Consider the following 17,105-nt stretch of genomic DNA (forward strand, 5'->3'; position numbering starts at 1 on the left):
TATTAACTTTGATTGGATAACGGCTGGCTGTACAGGTATAAAGGAGTCGAGATAGATATAGACTTCCATATATCAAAATCATCAGTATCGAAAAAAAATTCGATTGAGCCATGTCCGTTCGTCCGTCCGTCTGTCCGTTAACACGATAACTTGAGTAAATTTTGAGGTATCTTGATGAAATTTGGTATGTAGGTTCCTGGGCACTCATCTCAGATCGCTATTTAAAATGAACGATATCGGACAATAACCACGCCCACTTTTTCGATATCGAAAATTTCGAAAAATCGAAAAAGTGCGATAATTCATTACCAAATATGAATTAAGCGATGAAACTTGGTAGGTGAGTTGAAATTATGACGCAGAATAGAAAACTAGTAAAATTTTGGACAATGGGCGTGGCACCGCCCACTTTTAAAAGAAGGTAATTTAGAAGTTTTGCAAGCTGTAATTTGGGAGTCGTTGAAGATATCATGATGAAATTTGGCAGGAACGTTACTCTTATTACTATATGTCTGCTTAATAAAAATTAGCAAAATCGGAGAACGACCACGCCCACTTTTAAAAAAATTTGTTTTTTAAATTCAAATTTTAAAAGAAAAGTTAATATCTTTACAGTATATAAGTAAATTATGTCAGCATTCAACTCCAGTAATGATATGGCGCAACAAAATACAAAAATAAAAGAAAAGTTCAAAATGGGCGTGGCCCCGCCCTTTTTCATTTAATTTGTCTAGGATACTTTTAATGCCATAAGTCGAACAAAAATTTACCAATCCTTGTGAAATTTGGTAGAGGCTTAGATTCTAGGACGATAACTGTTTTCTGTGAAAAAGGGCGAAATCGGTAGAAGCCACGCCCAGTTTTTATAAACAGTCGACCGTCTGTCCTTCCGCTCGGCCGTTAACACGATAACTTAAGCAAAAATCGATATATCTTTACTAAACTCAGTTCACGTACTTATCTGAACTCAATTTATATTGGTGTAAAAAATGGCCAAAATCCGACTATGACCACGCCCACTTTTTCGATATCGAAAATTACGAAAAATGAAAAAATGCCATAATTATATACCAAATACGAAAAAAGAGATGAAACATGGTAATTGTATTGGTCTATTGACGCAAAATATAACTTTAGAAAAAAACTTGGTAAAATGGGTGTGACACCTACCATATTAAGTAGAAGAAAATGAAAAAGTTTTGCAGGGCGAAATCAAAAGCCCTTGGAATCTTGGAAGGAATACTGTTCGTGGTATTACAAATATAAATAAATTAGCGGTACCCGACAGATGATGTTCTGGATCACCCTGGTCCACATTTTGGTCGATATCTCGAAAACGCCTTCACATATACAACTAAGGGCCACTCCCATTTAAAACCCCCATTAATACCTTTAATTTGATACCCATATCGTACAAACACATTCTAGAGTCACCCCTGGTCCACGTTTATGGCGATATCTCGAAAAGGCGTCCACATATAGAACTAAGGCCCACTCCTTTTTAAAATACTCATTAACACCTTTCATTTGATACCCATATCGTACAAACAAATTCTAGAGTTACCCCTGGTCCACCTTTATGGCGATATTTCGAAAAGGCGTCCACCTATAGAACTAAGGCCCACTCCCTTTTAAAATACTCATTAACACCTTTCATTTGATACCCATAACGTACAAACAAATTCTAGAGTCACCCCTGGTCCACCTTTATGGCGATATTTCGAAAAGGCGTCCACCTATGGAACTAAGGCCCACGCCCTTTTAAAATAATCATTAACACCTTTCATTTGATACCCATATCGTACAAACAAATTCTAGAGTCACCCCTGGTCCAGCTTTATGGCAATATCTCGAAAAGGCGTCCACCTATAGAACTAAGGCCCACGCCCTTTTAAAATACTCATTAAAACATTTCATTTGATACCCATATCGTACAAACAAATTCTAGAGTCCCCCCTAGTCCACCTTTATGGCGATATCTCGAAAAGGCGTCCACCTATAGAACTAAGGCCCACGCCCTTTTAAAATACTCATTAACACCTTTCATTTGATACCCATATTGTACAAACGTATTCTAGAGTCACCCCTGGTCCACTTTTATAACGATATTCCGAAAAGGCGTCCACCTATAGAACTAAGGCCCTCGCCCTTTTAAAATACTCATTAACACCTTTCATTTGATACCCATATCGTACAAACAAATTCTAGAATCCCCCCTAGTCCACCTTTATGGCGATATCTCGAAAAGGCGTCCACCTATAGAACTAAGGCACACGCCCTTTTAAAATACTCATTAACACCTTTCATTTGATACCCATATTGTACAAACGCATTCTAGAGTCACCCCTGGTCCACTTTTATAACGATATTCCGAAAAGGCGTCCACCTATAGAACTAAGGCCCTCGCCCTTTTAAAATACTCATTAACACCTTTCATTTGATACCCATATCGTACAAACAAATTCTAGAATCCCCCCTAGTCCACCTTTATGGCGATATCTCGAAAAGGCGTCCACCTATAGAACTAAGGCCCACGCCCTTTTAAAATACTCATTAACACCTTTCATTTGATACCCATATTGTACAAACGTATTCTAGAGTCACCCCTGGTCCACTTTTATAACGATATTCCGAAAAGGCGTCCACCTATAGAACTAAGGCCCTCGCCCTTTTAAAATACTCATTAACACCTTTCATTTGATACCCATATCGTACAAACAAATTCTAGAATCCCCCCTAGTCCACCTTTATGGCGATATCTCGAAAAGGCGTCCACCTATAGAACTAAGGCACACGCCCTTTTAAAATACTCATTAACACCTTTCATTTGATACCCATATAGTACAAACAAATTCTAGAGTCACCCCTGGTCCACCTTTATGGCGATATCTCGAAAAGGTGTCCACATATAGAACTAAGCCCCACGCCCTCTTAAAATACTCATTAACACCTTTCATTTGATACTCATATCGTACAAACAAATTCTAGAGTTACTCCAGGTCCATCTTTATGGCGATATCTCGAAACGGCGTCCATCTATAGAACGTAGGCCCACGCCCTTTTAAAATAATCATTAACACCTTTCATTTTTCTAGAGTCACCCCTGGTTCATCTTTATGGCGATATCTGGAAACGGCGTCCACCTATAGAACTAAGGCACACTCCCTTTTAAAACACTTATTAACACCTTTCGTTTGATACCCATATTGTACAAACGCATTCTAGAGTCAACCCTGGTCCACTTTTATAACGATATTCCGAAAAGGCGTCCACCTATAGAACTAAGGCCCACTCCCTTTCAAAATACTCATTAACACCTTTCATTTGATACCCATATAGTACAAACAAATTCTAGTCACCCCTGGTCCACCTTTATGGCGATATCTCGAAACGGCGTCCACATATAGAACTAAGCCCCACGCCCTCTTAAAATACTCATTAACACCTTTCATTTGATACTCATATCCTACAAAATAAATTCTAGTCACCCCTGGTCCACCTTTATGGCGATATCTCGAAAAGGCGTCCACCTATATAACTTAGGCCCACTCCCTTTTAAAATTATCATTTCATTTGATACCCATATCGTACAAACAAATTATAGAGTCAGGCCTGGTCCACCTTTATGGCGATATCCCTAAATGGCGTCCATCTATAGAACTATGGCCCACTTCCTCTTAAAATACTCTTTAATGCCTTCCATTTGATACACATGTCATACAAACACATTCCAGGGTTACCCTAGGTTCTTTTTACAACATGGTGATTTTCCCTTACTTTGTCTCCACAGCTCTCAACTGAGTATATAATGTTCGGTTACACCCGAACTTAGCCTTCCTTACTTGTTTTCATATAATTCCTTTTTTTCATATAATTTCTTTTTTTTCCATATAATTTCTTTTTTTATCTTTAATATATGTTTTTTTAATCATTTAATGCGAAACGTCACTTACATCATAATTGCATTTGATTTGTCTTTGTAATGGAATTTATTACGGTTGTGATATTTTGTGAGAAATAGAATTACCGATATCTGTAAACAAATGAATTTTCATAATTTTGTTGGTTACGTTTAAGGACCGATATGCCGAAAGATAACAACGGGGCTCGTGATAGACGGCGAAGTGCTAAATTAAAGAAGTAAACTTCCCCTGGGTGTACACCGCACACACTTATTTTTTTTACACGTACGTTTACGTTTGCGAGTAAAAAAACGCTTATCCTCGCTTAGAAATGCTTATGAGACCCATCTAGCGGCAGTGGTTAAATAACTATATACAGCACAGGGTGTACCGAAAAGCGGAGACACAACCCTCTGATGGCCATAGTGAATAACATCCTTGTAAAAATCGTTGGACCATGTGGTCCACTGGAGTACTTACCATTATACTCCACTGTAATGCAGCAATGGACCAACTCATGTTTCTACACGAACATATTGTAAGCCGATCATTGCTCGTTTTTAACGATTGTAATCACTACACGATGTTTATTGGACTGTGGGTACTCCATGGATTACTATGATGTAATGCGGAGCTGGAGTATATGGTCCGGTCCTAGGACATCGCAATGTTACTTGGACCATATTTTTGTATGAATTGTGGTTAATTTTGGAGCACTCGCTTGGTCCATAGCGAGTACTCCATACATGCATGCACAATTTTCTAATACCCGCCCATCAGGTACATTACAAATAAAAATTGAAATGACGTCTCTTATTCTATCTATCCTCTCTGGCATTAGTACTCTAACCTTTTTTTAATGAAAAATCCCATACAGCTTTATAGGGAAAATATATCGCATTTGTGGCATGGTTTGAAGAACTTATAATACTAGCTATAAGTTTGATAATTTGTTTTTACTTTTTAAGTAAAATTTTATGGAGCGATGCGGGAAAAAAGGTTGAAAACAACACATTCGCTGAGTGTTACCAATTCTCATAGTACTGATCCATACTTTTCCACGCACTTGATGCTGTTTTAGATATTTTTGGCCATGGAGTTTTAGCGTTAGCGGAGGTTGGAATTTGGGCGCTCATCGTTCCAATGAGATTTGATCGTGATACAGAGCTCGATGACTTAATGGAACGATTCTTAAAATGGAACTCTTTTTTTGCTTCGACGCGACAAAGCGATCTATGCAAATTCCCTAAACTAAACTAAATATTTTATTTTTTTTTGGGCAAAAATGAAAGGTTGGGTCAAATAACTATCAAACCATTAACTTACGTATGCATATCCATAAATTCGGTGATAATCGATAGGACTAAATATCTAGAATTTAAAAGTATATAGTTTTCTTTATATTTTCATTTTTATTAAAGTACTAAATAAGATAAACGGACCAATTCTAAATATTCTCGCGGAATTTTGTCTCCCGGATTTTTTTATTCCCGCGAAAAAATTCCTCCAATTCTTTTCTCCTAGGGAGAAGAAAAATTGGGGAATAGGAATTTCGAATTTTCGAAGTCAGCTGTTTTGTCAATTGAAATTTCGTTGCGCATTTCTTATTTTGTTTAAAAAATTTAAAAGTTTAATTATTGTTGCGAATTTGTTTGAAATTAAGAAATAAGGTATAAACAATGCACATTATTACATTTCATGTGGTATACACTGAAATGAGTAATGAATTGGTGCCACAGCAACATCAACAGAGGAGCATAAGAAGAAGACGGCGGGTTAACACAAATCCGCCGGAGTTACCTGCTTTCATTCTGCAAAGCAATTTTCTGGCGGCCACGTCGAGTTGAGTTCGCCTTTCGCCATATGCCAAAATCTAATTAAGCCTTCTTAAAAAATCCTTGCGCAATTTTTGGATGGCTGCATCAAATATACAAAGAGCTCTTCCGTTGCTTATGATATAATTTTCGACTTAAATTAAAGAATATTGTGGTTGCTGTTGTTGTTGTATTAACAGTGAGAATATTGTGGTAGAATGTATACACATATTTTAGCGAATATAACTCGCACGGAATTTTCGTTTCAAAAACAAGTTTCACAAAAAGTTACGGGTTCTAAGAAAATAACCAATTTCAATATAAAATAAACTAAATAAGTAACCAGCTTAATGAAAGTAAAACGTTATGAAATAGTAACCGGTTCTAAAAAACCAAAAACAATTGAATGGATTTAAACATGTTAAGGGTTCCAAAGAAAAGTAGACAAGGTTGAACATTTGCGGGGATAAAAAAGTATCAAAGTACGATCTTGTTATAATGAACTTGACCGTTTTGAAACAAAATCCGTCGGCCCAATTCTTAATAAATTATCAGTTAGTGCCTTTCCGTCCAGACGATTTTTTCTGTGACGGACACCAAATGGAAACACCAAGAACGTATTTTTTTTGAAATGCTGCCAAAAGCGTTTTAGGCCGGAGGGTCTTTGTACTCTGTCCATTCGCATTCTTTGTACTGTTAAAAAATCTGCGTAAAATTCACAGAGCTCGGAGTGAGAGAGAGGACTTTTCTTCTCAATTCCCTACTCAGTCCAAAGTAACAATTCCTCGCAATGCTAGTTGTTAAAACTCTTTCCAAAATATATACAGACCAATTCTAAATATTCTCGCGGAATTTTGTTCTCGCGGATTTTTTTATTCCTGCGGAAAAATTCCTCCAATTCTTTTCTCCTAGGGAGAAGAATAATTGGGGAATAGGAATTTCGAATTTTCGAAGTCAGCTATTTTGTCAATTGAAATTTCGTTGCGCATTTCTTATTTTGCTTAAAAAATTGTAGTTTAATTATTGTTGCCAATTTGTTTGAAATTAAGAAATAAGGTATAAACAATGCACATTATTGCATTTCATGTGGTATTCACTGAAATGAGTAATGAATTGGTGCCACAGCAACATCAACAGAGGAGCATAAGAAGAAGACCGGCGGAATAACACAAATCCCCCGGAGTTGCCTGCATTCAATCTGCAAAGCAATTTTCTGGCGGCCAAGTCGAGTTGAGTTCCCCTTTTGCCATATGCCAAAATCTATATAAGGCTTATTAACAAATCCTTGCCGAATTTCTGGATGGCTGCATTAAATATGCGAAGATCTCTTCCGTTGCTTATGATATACTTTTCGACTTAAAATAAAGAATATTGTGGTTGTTGTTGTATTAACAGTGAGAATATTGTGGTAGAATGTAAATACATATTTTAGCACAAATTTGTACAAATAAGTGTTCTTTCTTAAAATAACCAATTTCCTTTAACTATTTATTTATTTATTTTGATGCATTCCCTTTAACTTAACTAGTGAAAAAACTCCCATGAAATGGCAGAGAAATCTCCATCTCCATCACATTCATAATACCTACTTTTCTCCCATAACCGGTTTCCGCTTTTTCGAACATTGTTCAGAATAGGAGGAAAGGGAGAAGTGAAAAACTCACAAGGAATTTTTATTTAGAATACGAGGAATGGGAGAAGGGAAACAATTCGCACGGAATTTTCGTTTAGAATTGTTGATATTCGTTGATAATAATCCTTCACAGTTTCTAATTTTCAATATTTATTCACTTTTCCTATATCTCGTAATATGAAAATGAAAAATACAGATGCACGCGGAAGTTCTTTTAAAATTGGGCTGTTTGTTTCTATTATTTTACTAGCAGGTGTATAGCCTTTATATCCTAAGCGGACGCCGTGGTGTGGTGGTAGCGTTCTTCGCCCACCACGTCGAAGGTTCTGGGCTCAAGTATTTAGAAAACAACTTTTTCAATTACAGAAGAATTCTTCTAAGGGTCGCTCCTCGGCAGTGATTTGGCAAACACTCCGAGTGTATTTCTGTTATTAAAAGCTTCTCAGTGAAAATTCATCTACCCTGAAGATGCCGTTCGGAGTCGGCTTAAAACATGTAGCTCCCGTCCCGATAATTTGTAGATAAAATTAAAAGGAGCACGAAGCAAATTGGTAGAGGAGCTCGGCCTAAAATCTCTTCCGAGATTAATCGTGTCACTACAATATGTACAAAATCCTTTGTAACATGAAATATTTCACAAAAAAATAGCAGAACAAACAAAGAACTATTTAATCTGTACGATAGAACTTAACAGCTGAGTATATAATGTTCGGTTACAACCGAATTTCGTATCTAATACCAATTTCAACCAGAGGCTTATTGAAATAATTAGCCAAGTTTTCTACATTAAAGCCCTAATCGAACTCAATCTTCCATACAAAATACAAATTCTTAATTATGTCATTATTGCTTTATTGAATGCTGTCGTATAGGATTGCCGCATTTTATTTTGATTGTATTTATAGTTAAGAAGCCGTTTTCTATTTAACTATTTAACTAATTTTTTTGGGGCTGCTGACAGATGGTCGCTTAATGAAGAAAAGGTCCTGTGTAGTATTGTTATAATAAACATTATTTGGACAAAATTATAATCGCGAAAAATGTTGGTCAAGACTTGACGAGGTCGGTTTCCTGATGACAACCTGGTGGAATTATTGCTGCTTTGTCTATCGGTTCCGTTTATTTCGATTTCTAAAATTGCAGGGTACTCAGCATCTTTGATTGGATCTGGATAATTTTTTAATCGGCAAATGTTATGTTACTGCAGTAGTTATTATTCCAGGTATTTTGCTAATATGAACTTGTATTCCCCTGGACAAAATCGGGAATCTTCCCTTCCAAATTCCAAAACTCCGTTCAAACGTATTTCTGCTTCTTATATGGGACTCGTTATAGAATGATTGAGGTGGTGAGGTAACACTGCTAAGTGGTGTCATCATGAAAACAGTTGGAGCATAACCACTATGCCCTAGTACACAATAGTTTCTATAAGAATCCTGAAAAAAATGTGTACGCTGATGGCAGTTAGTTATTCCAAATTGGCGAATAGTGTGCGGACCAATGCCACCTCGCAACATTATCGTTAAACATCAAACTTGCAGAGCATATTGTCTGGGTATTAAAAGAAGAGTATGCCTTCCTGTTGCGGTATGTGTCTACGTATTCCTCCTGAAAGAGTCGCTAAATGAAGACATTATTAGGCACAGTACACTAAATTTCCCTAACAAACCCTAAAATATAAAATATAGTGGTAGCGAAAACTTTCCTTGGCAGCCAAATTACTGTTAACGGATGTAAAATCGAAAATGTGTGGGACTTTGCCAACCTGGAAACCAGTATTAACCGCTAAAAATTAAACTAAATATAACTCTTGCCAACAAGAGCTAAATTGGACTAAAGGCAATTGAAAAGTAATGGAACAAAAATCAAGTTCTTAATCATGGAATATGGAGAGAAAGGTTTTTCGAAGAATTAAGATCCTGCGTGTGATGTCAAGAGTGTGTATAAAAGGAGATTTAATGTTGATCCGTGTGATCTTTATGCATACATGATCATGTGCAACGAATAAAAGCACAAAGGGTTCGCTGTCTCTCAACTGGCTTTAGTTTTCGCAAAACAAGAATAGCTTGTGTGACAATTTTGCATTGCATTGTAGACTTGTAGACATGTGTTCATTAAAAAAGCATAAGTAATCATCAATGCAATGGAAGTAAACCATGAACTAATTTTTTAAACCTGGCGATTTTATTCCTACATGAATGCAATCTATAGCTCCAATAATTCGTGGAAACCTCACGATATCGTAAAATTTCACAGCAGCTTCGCTTAGGTATTCTGGGCTATAGGGCATTTGTATGAACTCTCCGTATAAGCGAGCTATTGCGCAGTAACTTGGTGAATCGCAACGCACACAATATCTGGTTCATTGGGGATGGATGGATGCTATAATTAATCAGATATTACTTGTTAAAATAAGTATATGATTACAAAGGTATACATCCTATGGGAGCTCACTAACTGGGCACGTATTTTCGGTAACAGGAACAGGACACTCTCTTTTTCCAAACGAATTCTTCTTTGGAAGTATTTATTTGGTTGAGTTTTGAAGTGACCACTTCGTTCTTCCACTCTTCTATCAAACGATAGAGATCTAATATGTTCGATGACCTCCTCATCATCGTCCGAAAGCATTATGTTGTTCATCATCCTTATTTTTGCTTTTTTATCACAGAAAAATATTTAAAAAATTTAACTCTTGAAAATTAATATTAAACTTTTTGACTTCAATTTGTAAATTTTATAAATACAATTTCCAGTTTTTTTTTTGTTTACACTAACTAAGCAAATGTATTTTTTATTTAAATTTCAGTTTATTTTATTATAATTACAGATTTAAATATGAGTTGAGATGTTTTAAGTTTTTTATTTCATTTACGTTACATCCACCGATTTCTTTTTTAATGGTATCATTCCTTTAGGTATGTATATAAGGATATTTTCAGCTTTTTTTTACATTGCATGCTGGATTCTAAACGCAAATGTGTAGATACTAATCTCACGTTTCTCTGAGCTAAAAAAAAATTATACATATGTATTCAGATTTTCTATTTTTCTTTTCTTCTAATATTTAAACAATTAGACAAAATAATTTGCAATTATTACTGTTGTTTTATTTGGATTTTTGTATTGATGTGAGACTATAAAAAGTTGAACTTTAGTCAATACTTGGGGAGGATAAGATTATGTACTGAAAGAAAGTAGCACAGTAAAAGCAAAATTTATTTTAATATTTAAAATGGCACAAAAAGAAAAAGAAGAAAAGTATGACAAAATCATTTACGAAAGTTTAAGAATGAGGCGGCGACATCACTATTTTTTGTGATAAAGTATACTGGAAATTAAAAGCAGAAAACTTCAGAGCCCTCGTAAGCAAGTGCAACACAAAGGACAATATTACAGTAAATGCAATCAGTTTATTTTTTATTGTTGTCCTACTGTCAACGAGTTCAGTCACATCTAAAATACAAGGAACAAAACAAAACATAAATAAATAGGTTACAAGTATTTAAAGCTCAATTTAATATAGTATAATAGATACAAATTATAAAAAGAGAAAAAAAAATATATAACACACAAATTTGAACCCAAATTTATACATACATATACACATGTACATATGTGGTATGTACTAAGAATGTAAAATTCTGCTTTATATGAAGTATAAATTTTTTCACAATTTTTAAATTTAGTAATGTCTGTAGTTGTTTTCGGGTTCGTAGCGATTCGTAAAACATACATAAATACATATGCTTGAATAGATACACATATGTACATTACCCCATTTTAAAATTTTTATCAACAAAATTATCTTTTTTAATAAGTATATATACTTTAAACAAACAAAAATAAATTTATTATTAATGTTTTGTTGCATATAGTATGTGTGTGTGTATATAAACATATATATTTTCTAAACCAGTATAAATAATATATATAATTGCTATCAGCTTAAACTCATGTACATAGATTTTTCTTAATCAATTAGCAACAATAGGATCATACAGTTGAATGTGTGCGTATCAAATGTTGTACCTTTTTGCAAGTTTTGTTTTTATTTTGCATGTTTTCTGTGCGTTTGCATTGTTGGGGTGTAACATTGTTTTTTTGTTTATTCGTAAGTAAATCAGATAAATACTTTAGTTTTGTCACAAACTTGTAAAATTGTTTGTGCATGTGCTGCGATTGTGTTAAAAACTCAATACATGTATAATAAAATTGAGCTTGGACCATAAATTTATTTCGAAATTATATTACAAATTAATTCAATCATATCATAGCACTTTAGCCTTTGCCTTGTGCAAAAATCCAATGTGAAAGTTACTTCAGGCTCTTAAAATGTATGAAACATTTTTTGCATCAGGTGCAGCTACTTTATGTATGTTTCGGTATAGCGATGTGAATGTAATGTCAACATTGAAGTATACTAGTATAATCAAAATACGATAAGTTCAAATGTATGTTAGCGCAAGTACAGGGACTAAATAATTTAAGAGACCTTGAGTAGGCTTTTTCGTCGGATAGATAATATTCCACCTTTCCACTAATATTGGTACCGTGGTAACGTTATTGTATTGCTGCCATGTGATCATGAGGTGTTGTTTGCTAATTATTATACATGGTTAATTTGTATCCTCGCAAATGTGTTTGTCTGTATGTATGCCATTTCTACATCTTTTACATTTACAAATCACAGCAAGCCTAAAAAAGCAAAATTAATTATATGTATATGATTATACATTTATCTTGTTGTTGTTGTTGTAGCAGTGCTTCGCCCCATCCAATAGGTGTAACCGATCACAAATTGTCATCAATGTGCAGTGTAACCCCATGCATTTCTCTTAATAAAGGTCGGTGCATGCACTGCTATTGCTTTGTAGTGTATACATGCATACTGCATCCAGAGTCAAAATCGGATGATCGTTTTTATTGATCTGAAGTATGTGTACGTTGTGTTGTAGTACATTTTACATACATACGATCTTTTTGTTTTTAATGAGGATGTGCAACAAGTTACTCGAGTTAAGCGCTCTCTTATTGAAGTTTTATTTAAATGATTTAATCCCATTTTGTTTTTGACGTACTCGCTAATCGTGATGCATGTTATTGTTGCTTGCGTTGTGATAATAGTAATTTTTCTTTCTTCTACTTTTGCCGCTGACAATGTAATTATGTATGTCCTAAATACTTTGAATATACAAATTGCTTAACGCTCATTTTATTAGTTTTCATTCTATTTATTTTTTATTCTTGTTTTGCTCCGTTTGGTTTGTATGTATGATTTTTTCCTGTTGCATAGCTTAGATGGTCATATATAAAATTTATTTATATATTTTTTTTTGTTTAATTTTGAGTCGTATATAAATTAGGGCTTAAAATTAATAAGACAAACTTTATAAATCTTATTGTGTTTTACTAAACGTTTTCTTTGCTCCTTAAATTTTAGTGTAACTTATGTAGCTTATTTCAACTTGATTCATTTCGATTTAAGTTTCTTGCTGTGGTTTTGTAAATGCGTGTTCAACAGGTTCTTCTTTGACGTATATTTTGTCATATGTAGCTTGTGCTTTTTCAGTGGCATTGTACATTGTTTTTTACTCTCTGATCTTTGCTTTAATCTTATTTTACTGTTCCATCATGATCATATATTATTCTTAATTTCTTTATCGTTCGCTTGCTTACATATCTTTGCATATGTGGATTTATACTTTTGTTATTTTTTTGGTTCAATGCTTCTCTTATCATTTTTATCGGTCTTGCTTGTTTTCTTCTTTTTTAAATTTATTTTTCTTTAAACTTATATGCTTTGTTTATGTATATATTTTATATAAATAATTTGTTTAATGTAAGCTTGTATATAAATCGTGTTTATGTGTCAGCGTGAGCTTCCGTCTTATGTCCAATGTCCCGATGTTCCCTATCCCGGGTGTTCGATTGTTCGAGTGTTAAATTTTTTATGTATTCGTGTATTCTAGTTGGGTTTTGTGTATCATATATACGTAAAAATCTAAATTTAGTGCCGCAAAATGGAGAATAATGAGGATAGGAGCATTGGAAATGGCCGTTTTGATGTTTCTCGGTGAGTTGAGAAAGCACGTCAGTCATTAATGCCGGAATTCTATACTACATTTACATTCCGCTGCGTCCACACCTATCTCCCACCACACCACATCCACTTTTGGCTTGGTAACGCACAGTTGCCAACATCTTAATTCCACACACGCAAAAATGAATCCCAGGAACCCGTTGCAACGGCCATGCCATTTTCAGTAACACCGAGACACGAGACACGATTATCATGACCTGCTAAAATTCCGGACCGTTCTGCTTTCATTGTATCCCACACATTACAGTTGAAATCGTCGTAACCAGCAAGCAACAAGCGACCGCTCTTTGAGAACGCAACGGATGTGATACCGCAAATAATGTTGTCATGAGAGTACATAGCCAACTCCTGATCCGCGCGTATATCGAAAAGGCGGCATGTGGCGTCATCCGAACCTGTGGCAAATGCTTGTCCATTAGGGAAGAAGGTCACCGCATTAATATCCGACTCGTGTCCTGGGAAAGTTTGTTTGCATACACCTTCGCGTATATCCCATAATTTAGCTGAAGCATCGCAAGCGCCTGAAACAAATGTTTTGCATCCTGGCGCTAAAGATAATGCCATCACATCACCAGTATGACCTAAGAAAGATGTGACTTGCTGTCCAGTTTCGATATCCCAGAGTCCGCAAGTCATGTCACCTGAACTGGTAACAATTTGATTATCATCCAGAAAACGACAGCACGATAGATAACCACCATGTCCAGGCAACTCTCGCGAGACACGCACATTACCTTCGCGCGTCTTTAGGTTGTAGATTGAACACATATTGTCAAGGCCTCCACAGGCGACGTAGCTACCCGAAGGCGCATATGCGCACGTCATTACCCATGAGGACCGCAATGGTATGGCGTGCACCTTATTGGTGGTGTGTGAGTCCCATACGATCAGCTTACCATCTTGTGAGGCAGACACCAAATTACGAGAGTCGCTGCCCCAATGCATTGCATAAATCTTTGCTAAATGCCCACGCAGAGTGCGTCGGGTGCGCATCTGAATACGGCCTATTGGTTCCAAAGTGGCTGCGGCTTGCACCAAACTTGTGTCACATGCAGCCTTACGCGCATCACGTATAGCATTTTTAAGAGATTCGGCTTCTTGTCTTAAGCTATCTAATTCATTCATGTCGATGATCTTGTTGTATACGTTACTGTAGGGAAATTTTGTGTAACCTCGTCTTTTTCGAAGCTCTTAGACGAGTAAGGGTAAAGCCGAATTTACTTTTATACAAAAGTTAATTATTTGATTTTGTTTTAATGGAAATAATGGCAACGTTAACACTTAGCTTATCTCTGCTATATGTGAAAATGTATGTCATAGAATATACCTATTTTTATATCTACGTTCCCCTCACACGACGTTAGAAGGGTGTATTAAGGGTGCGGCTTGTCGCCTCTGTTTATAGGCTGCAACTTATGTGGTCGCAATCAATGGTAAGCGAAGAGGCAGTATTATATCCAGTATTAATTGGAAATTTGTGCGTGTCACTATTATTCTTGACGTAAGCTTTTTTGTTAGCGGCCTTAGGTTTTCATATATTGCTGATACCCAAATACTTTAACTTCAGTTATATTCGCTACTCGTTTATACTTTTGCAGCTGCTGTATGTATATGTATATTTCCACCTCCTGCAATTTTCTATTCTTTCGTATTGAAACGATGGTGTGGCGGTGATAAATTTTTTCTTTCCACTACTCCGTCAATTTATGCGGAACAGTATCCAACTCTTTGCCAACCCTTCAGCGATTTCGACCAACACGTTTTTTGATATATTTTCACTACACTTCTATAATTTTTAAACGTTTTTCCTTTTCCAATCGACAAATTAAAAAAATTTTTCTTTGCTGTTTCTTTCTCTTCTACTTAGCTTTACTTTTTTGGTACACTAAAATCGCTTGTAATTTGCACCACCAATAGCAGATGATAGTCGAATATGACAGTAGGGGCAGAGCCAGAGAGGATAGATATAATAAATTGTTGAACACGAAGTCGGGGCGATTTCATCGAAGAATTAACGAACAAATCAGCAATTAGCCATCCCAGTCACCCAAGTTTATTCAGCAGATGTGAAAAAGAGAAGAAAAGATTGAGAAAAGAAAAATCAATTTTGGATATCTTTTCGGACCGCATATTTTGTTTGCTTCTTTCAACTTTTTAATATGGAGTGCAATAAATATCTACTACACACCACAGGATAAAAATAAATTATTTATAAATAAAATCTATCCTTTGTGTTCACTAGAATATGCTTTCTCCTTTTGGAACAAAGCTCATTTTTCATGGATTTTTTCTTACATTTTTTCAGCTCGTTTACTCTCCACTGTCCTATGTATGATACTTAAAACACAATTCGCGATTACACACATCAATTCTTTCAACTCATTTGTGTATTAATGTAATATATGGCATATTTTCGATTTTGTAAAATTGTCCAAATATATTTTCACATTAAATAAAGTCGCACACAATTTTTATCTCAGCTTTAATTTTACTACGCTGGAAGAGAGCGGCAATATACCAAGCATTGTTTACTATATAGTTTGGCAGCTTAAGTAGAGGTTATGTTGCGAATAGAGTGGAAGGCAGTGGACTAGGCAGTCGAATGTCATATAATGAAGGAATGGTGTTCGGAGATTTTTCAAAGTTAAAAAAAAAAATGATAAAAGCTTTAATATAAATAAAAATATTGTTTTAATAACAACAAAAATGCCATATATATTCTGTATACATAAATTTGTAAGTATTATCTCACTTGAAAATTTGAATTAAATAATCTAAAGTTTTGTTTTGAAACTGAGTCGAGAACTGTGCGTGTGAATGTGCGAATTTTCACCGATCAGCTGTTAGTTGCGCTACTTGGTAAAATTTACAATGATACCAAGGATGCTGCCACTGATTTTCGCATTTTGCTGAAATTTGACAATTAAATTCGGCCAACACCTATAAAGCATGGCGGAACGATACAAGGTGGGAGCATGGCGACATACCTACAAACATAAATAAAAATTCCATGTACTTTGTTTTTGTAAATTCGATGGACAAATGTCAAAATCGTACTGCACCGGAAGTTTATGTATCAAATCAAATAAAAAAAGTTTATAATCAGCTGTCCCATGCTGCCACCTTGTATCGATCCGCCATGCTATAAAGAAGTAAACACAAGCAATCATGCGGTGGCAAAGATCCTGAGCCAGATAAATAATTTTGCATGTAAATGCAACAACAACGATTTGAGCCAGATAAATCCAGATAAAAGTCTGGTTCAATTTGTGAGCCAGATAATTTGTTAATTACTTCTTTTCTCGAGAACAATACTCCGAAGGCGGAAAAGAAAAATTGTATCTCTGTCCGGAGATATTAGTTACGTTCCATTGAGACTTGAGCGAGATACGGATAGACATTTAACATGCAAATGCAACAACAACGTTGTGATCCTGATATTTATCTGGTCCAATTTCTGATCCGTATAGCAGTTCTGTTCGTTTCGTTTTCTGTAGTAGATTTTTTGACAGCTAACCACTTTTGAGTTGGTAGCACTCATGGCTCAACTATATGGTTGGTTCATCTCTACAGCAACAACATACATTTGTTAACATTACCAAAATCAGAGTGTTGCTGTTAGACGAATGGAATGGAATGAAAACATAAAACTT

At 35.4% G+C, this 17,105-nt stretch overlaps 1 protein-coding gene across 2 annotated transcripts; it reads right to left on the minus strand.

The window, feature by feature from the left end:
- Positions 1–10,139: 10,139 nt before the first annotated feature.
- On the minus strand, positions 10,140–15,975 carry Gbeta13F (guanine nucleotide-binding protein subunit beta-1). 2 transcript variants are annotated; one of them, XM_067786165.1, is made up of 2 exons: positions 15,748–15,975; positions 10,140–15,337 (listed from the first exon to the last, which is right to left on the minus strand). In XM_067786165.1, the coding sequence occupies exon 2, from the start codon at positions 14,575–14,577 to the stop codon at positions 13,555–13,557; it is 1,023 nt and encodes a 340-aa protein (XP_067642266.1). In that variant the 5' UTR covers positions 14,578–15,337; positions 15,748–15,975; the 3' UTR covers positions 10,140–13,554. The 2 variants fall into 2 exon arrangements, with proteins under 2 accessions (XP_067642266.1, XP_067642267.1); XM_067786166.1 differs by having other exon boundaries at positions 10,140–15,346.
- Positions 15,976–17,105: the final 1,130 nt, after the last annotated feature.

Source organism: Eurosta solidaginis, chromosome 4, assembly GCF_040869045.1.
Source record: "Eurosta solidaginis isolate ZX-2024a chromosome 4, ASM4086904v1, whole genome shotgun sequence".
Lineage (NCBI taxonomy): Eukaryota > Metazoa > Arthropoda > Insecta > Diptera > Tephritidae > Eurosta > Eurosta solidaginis.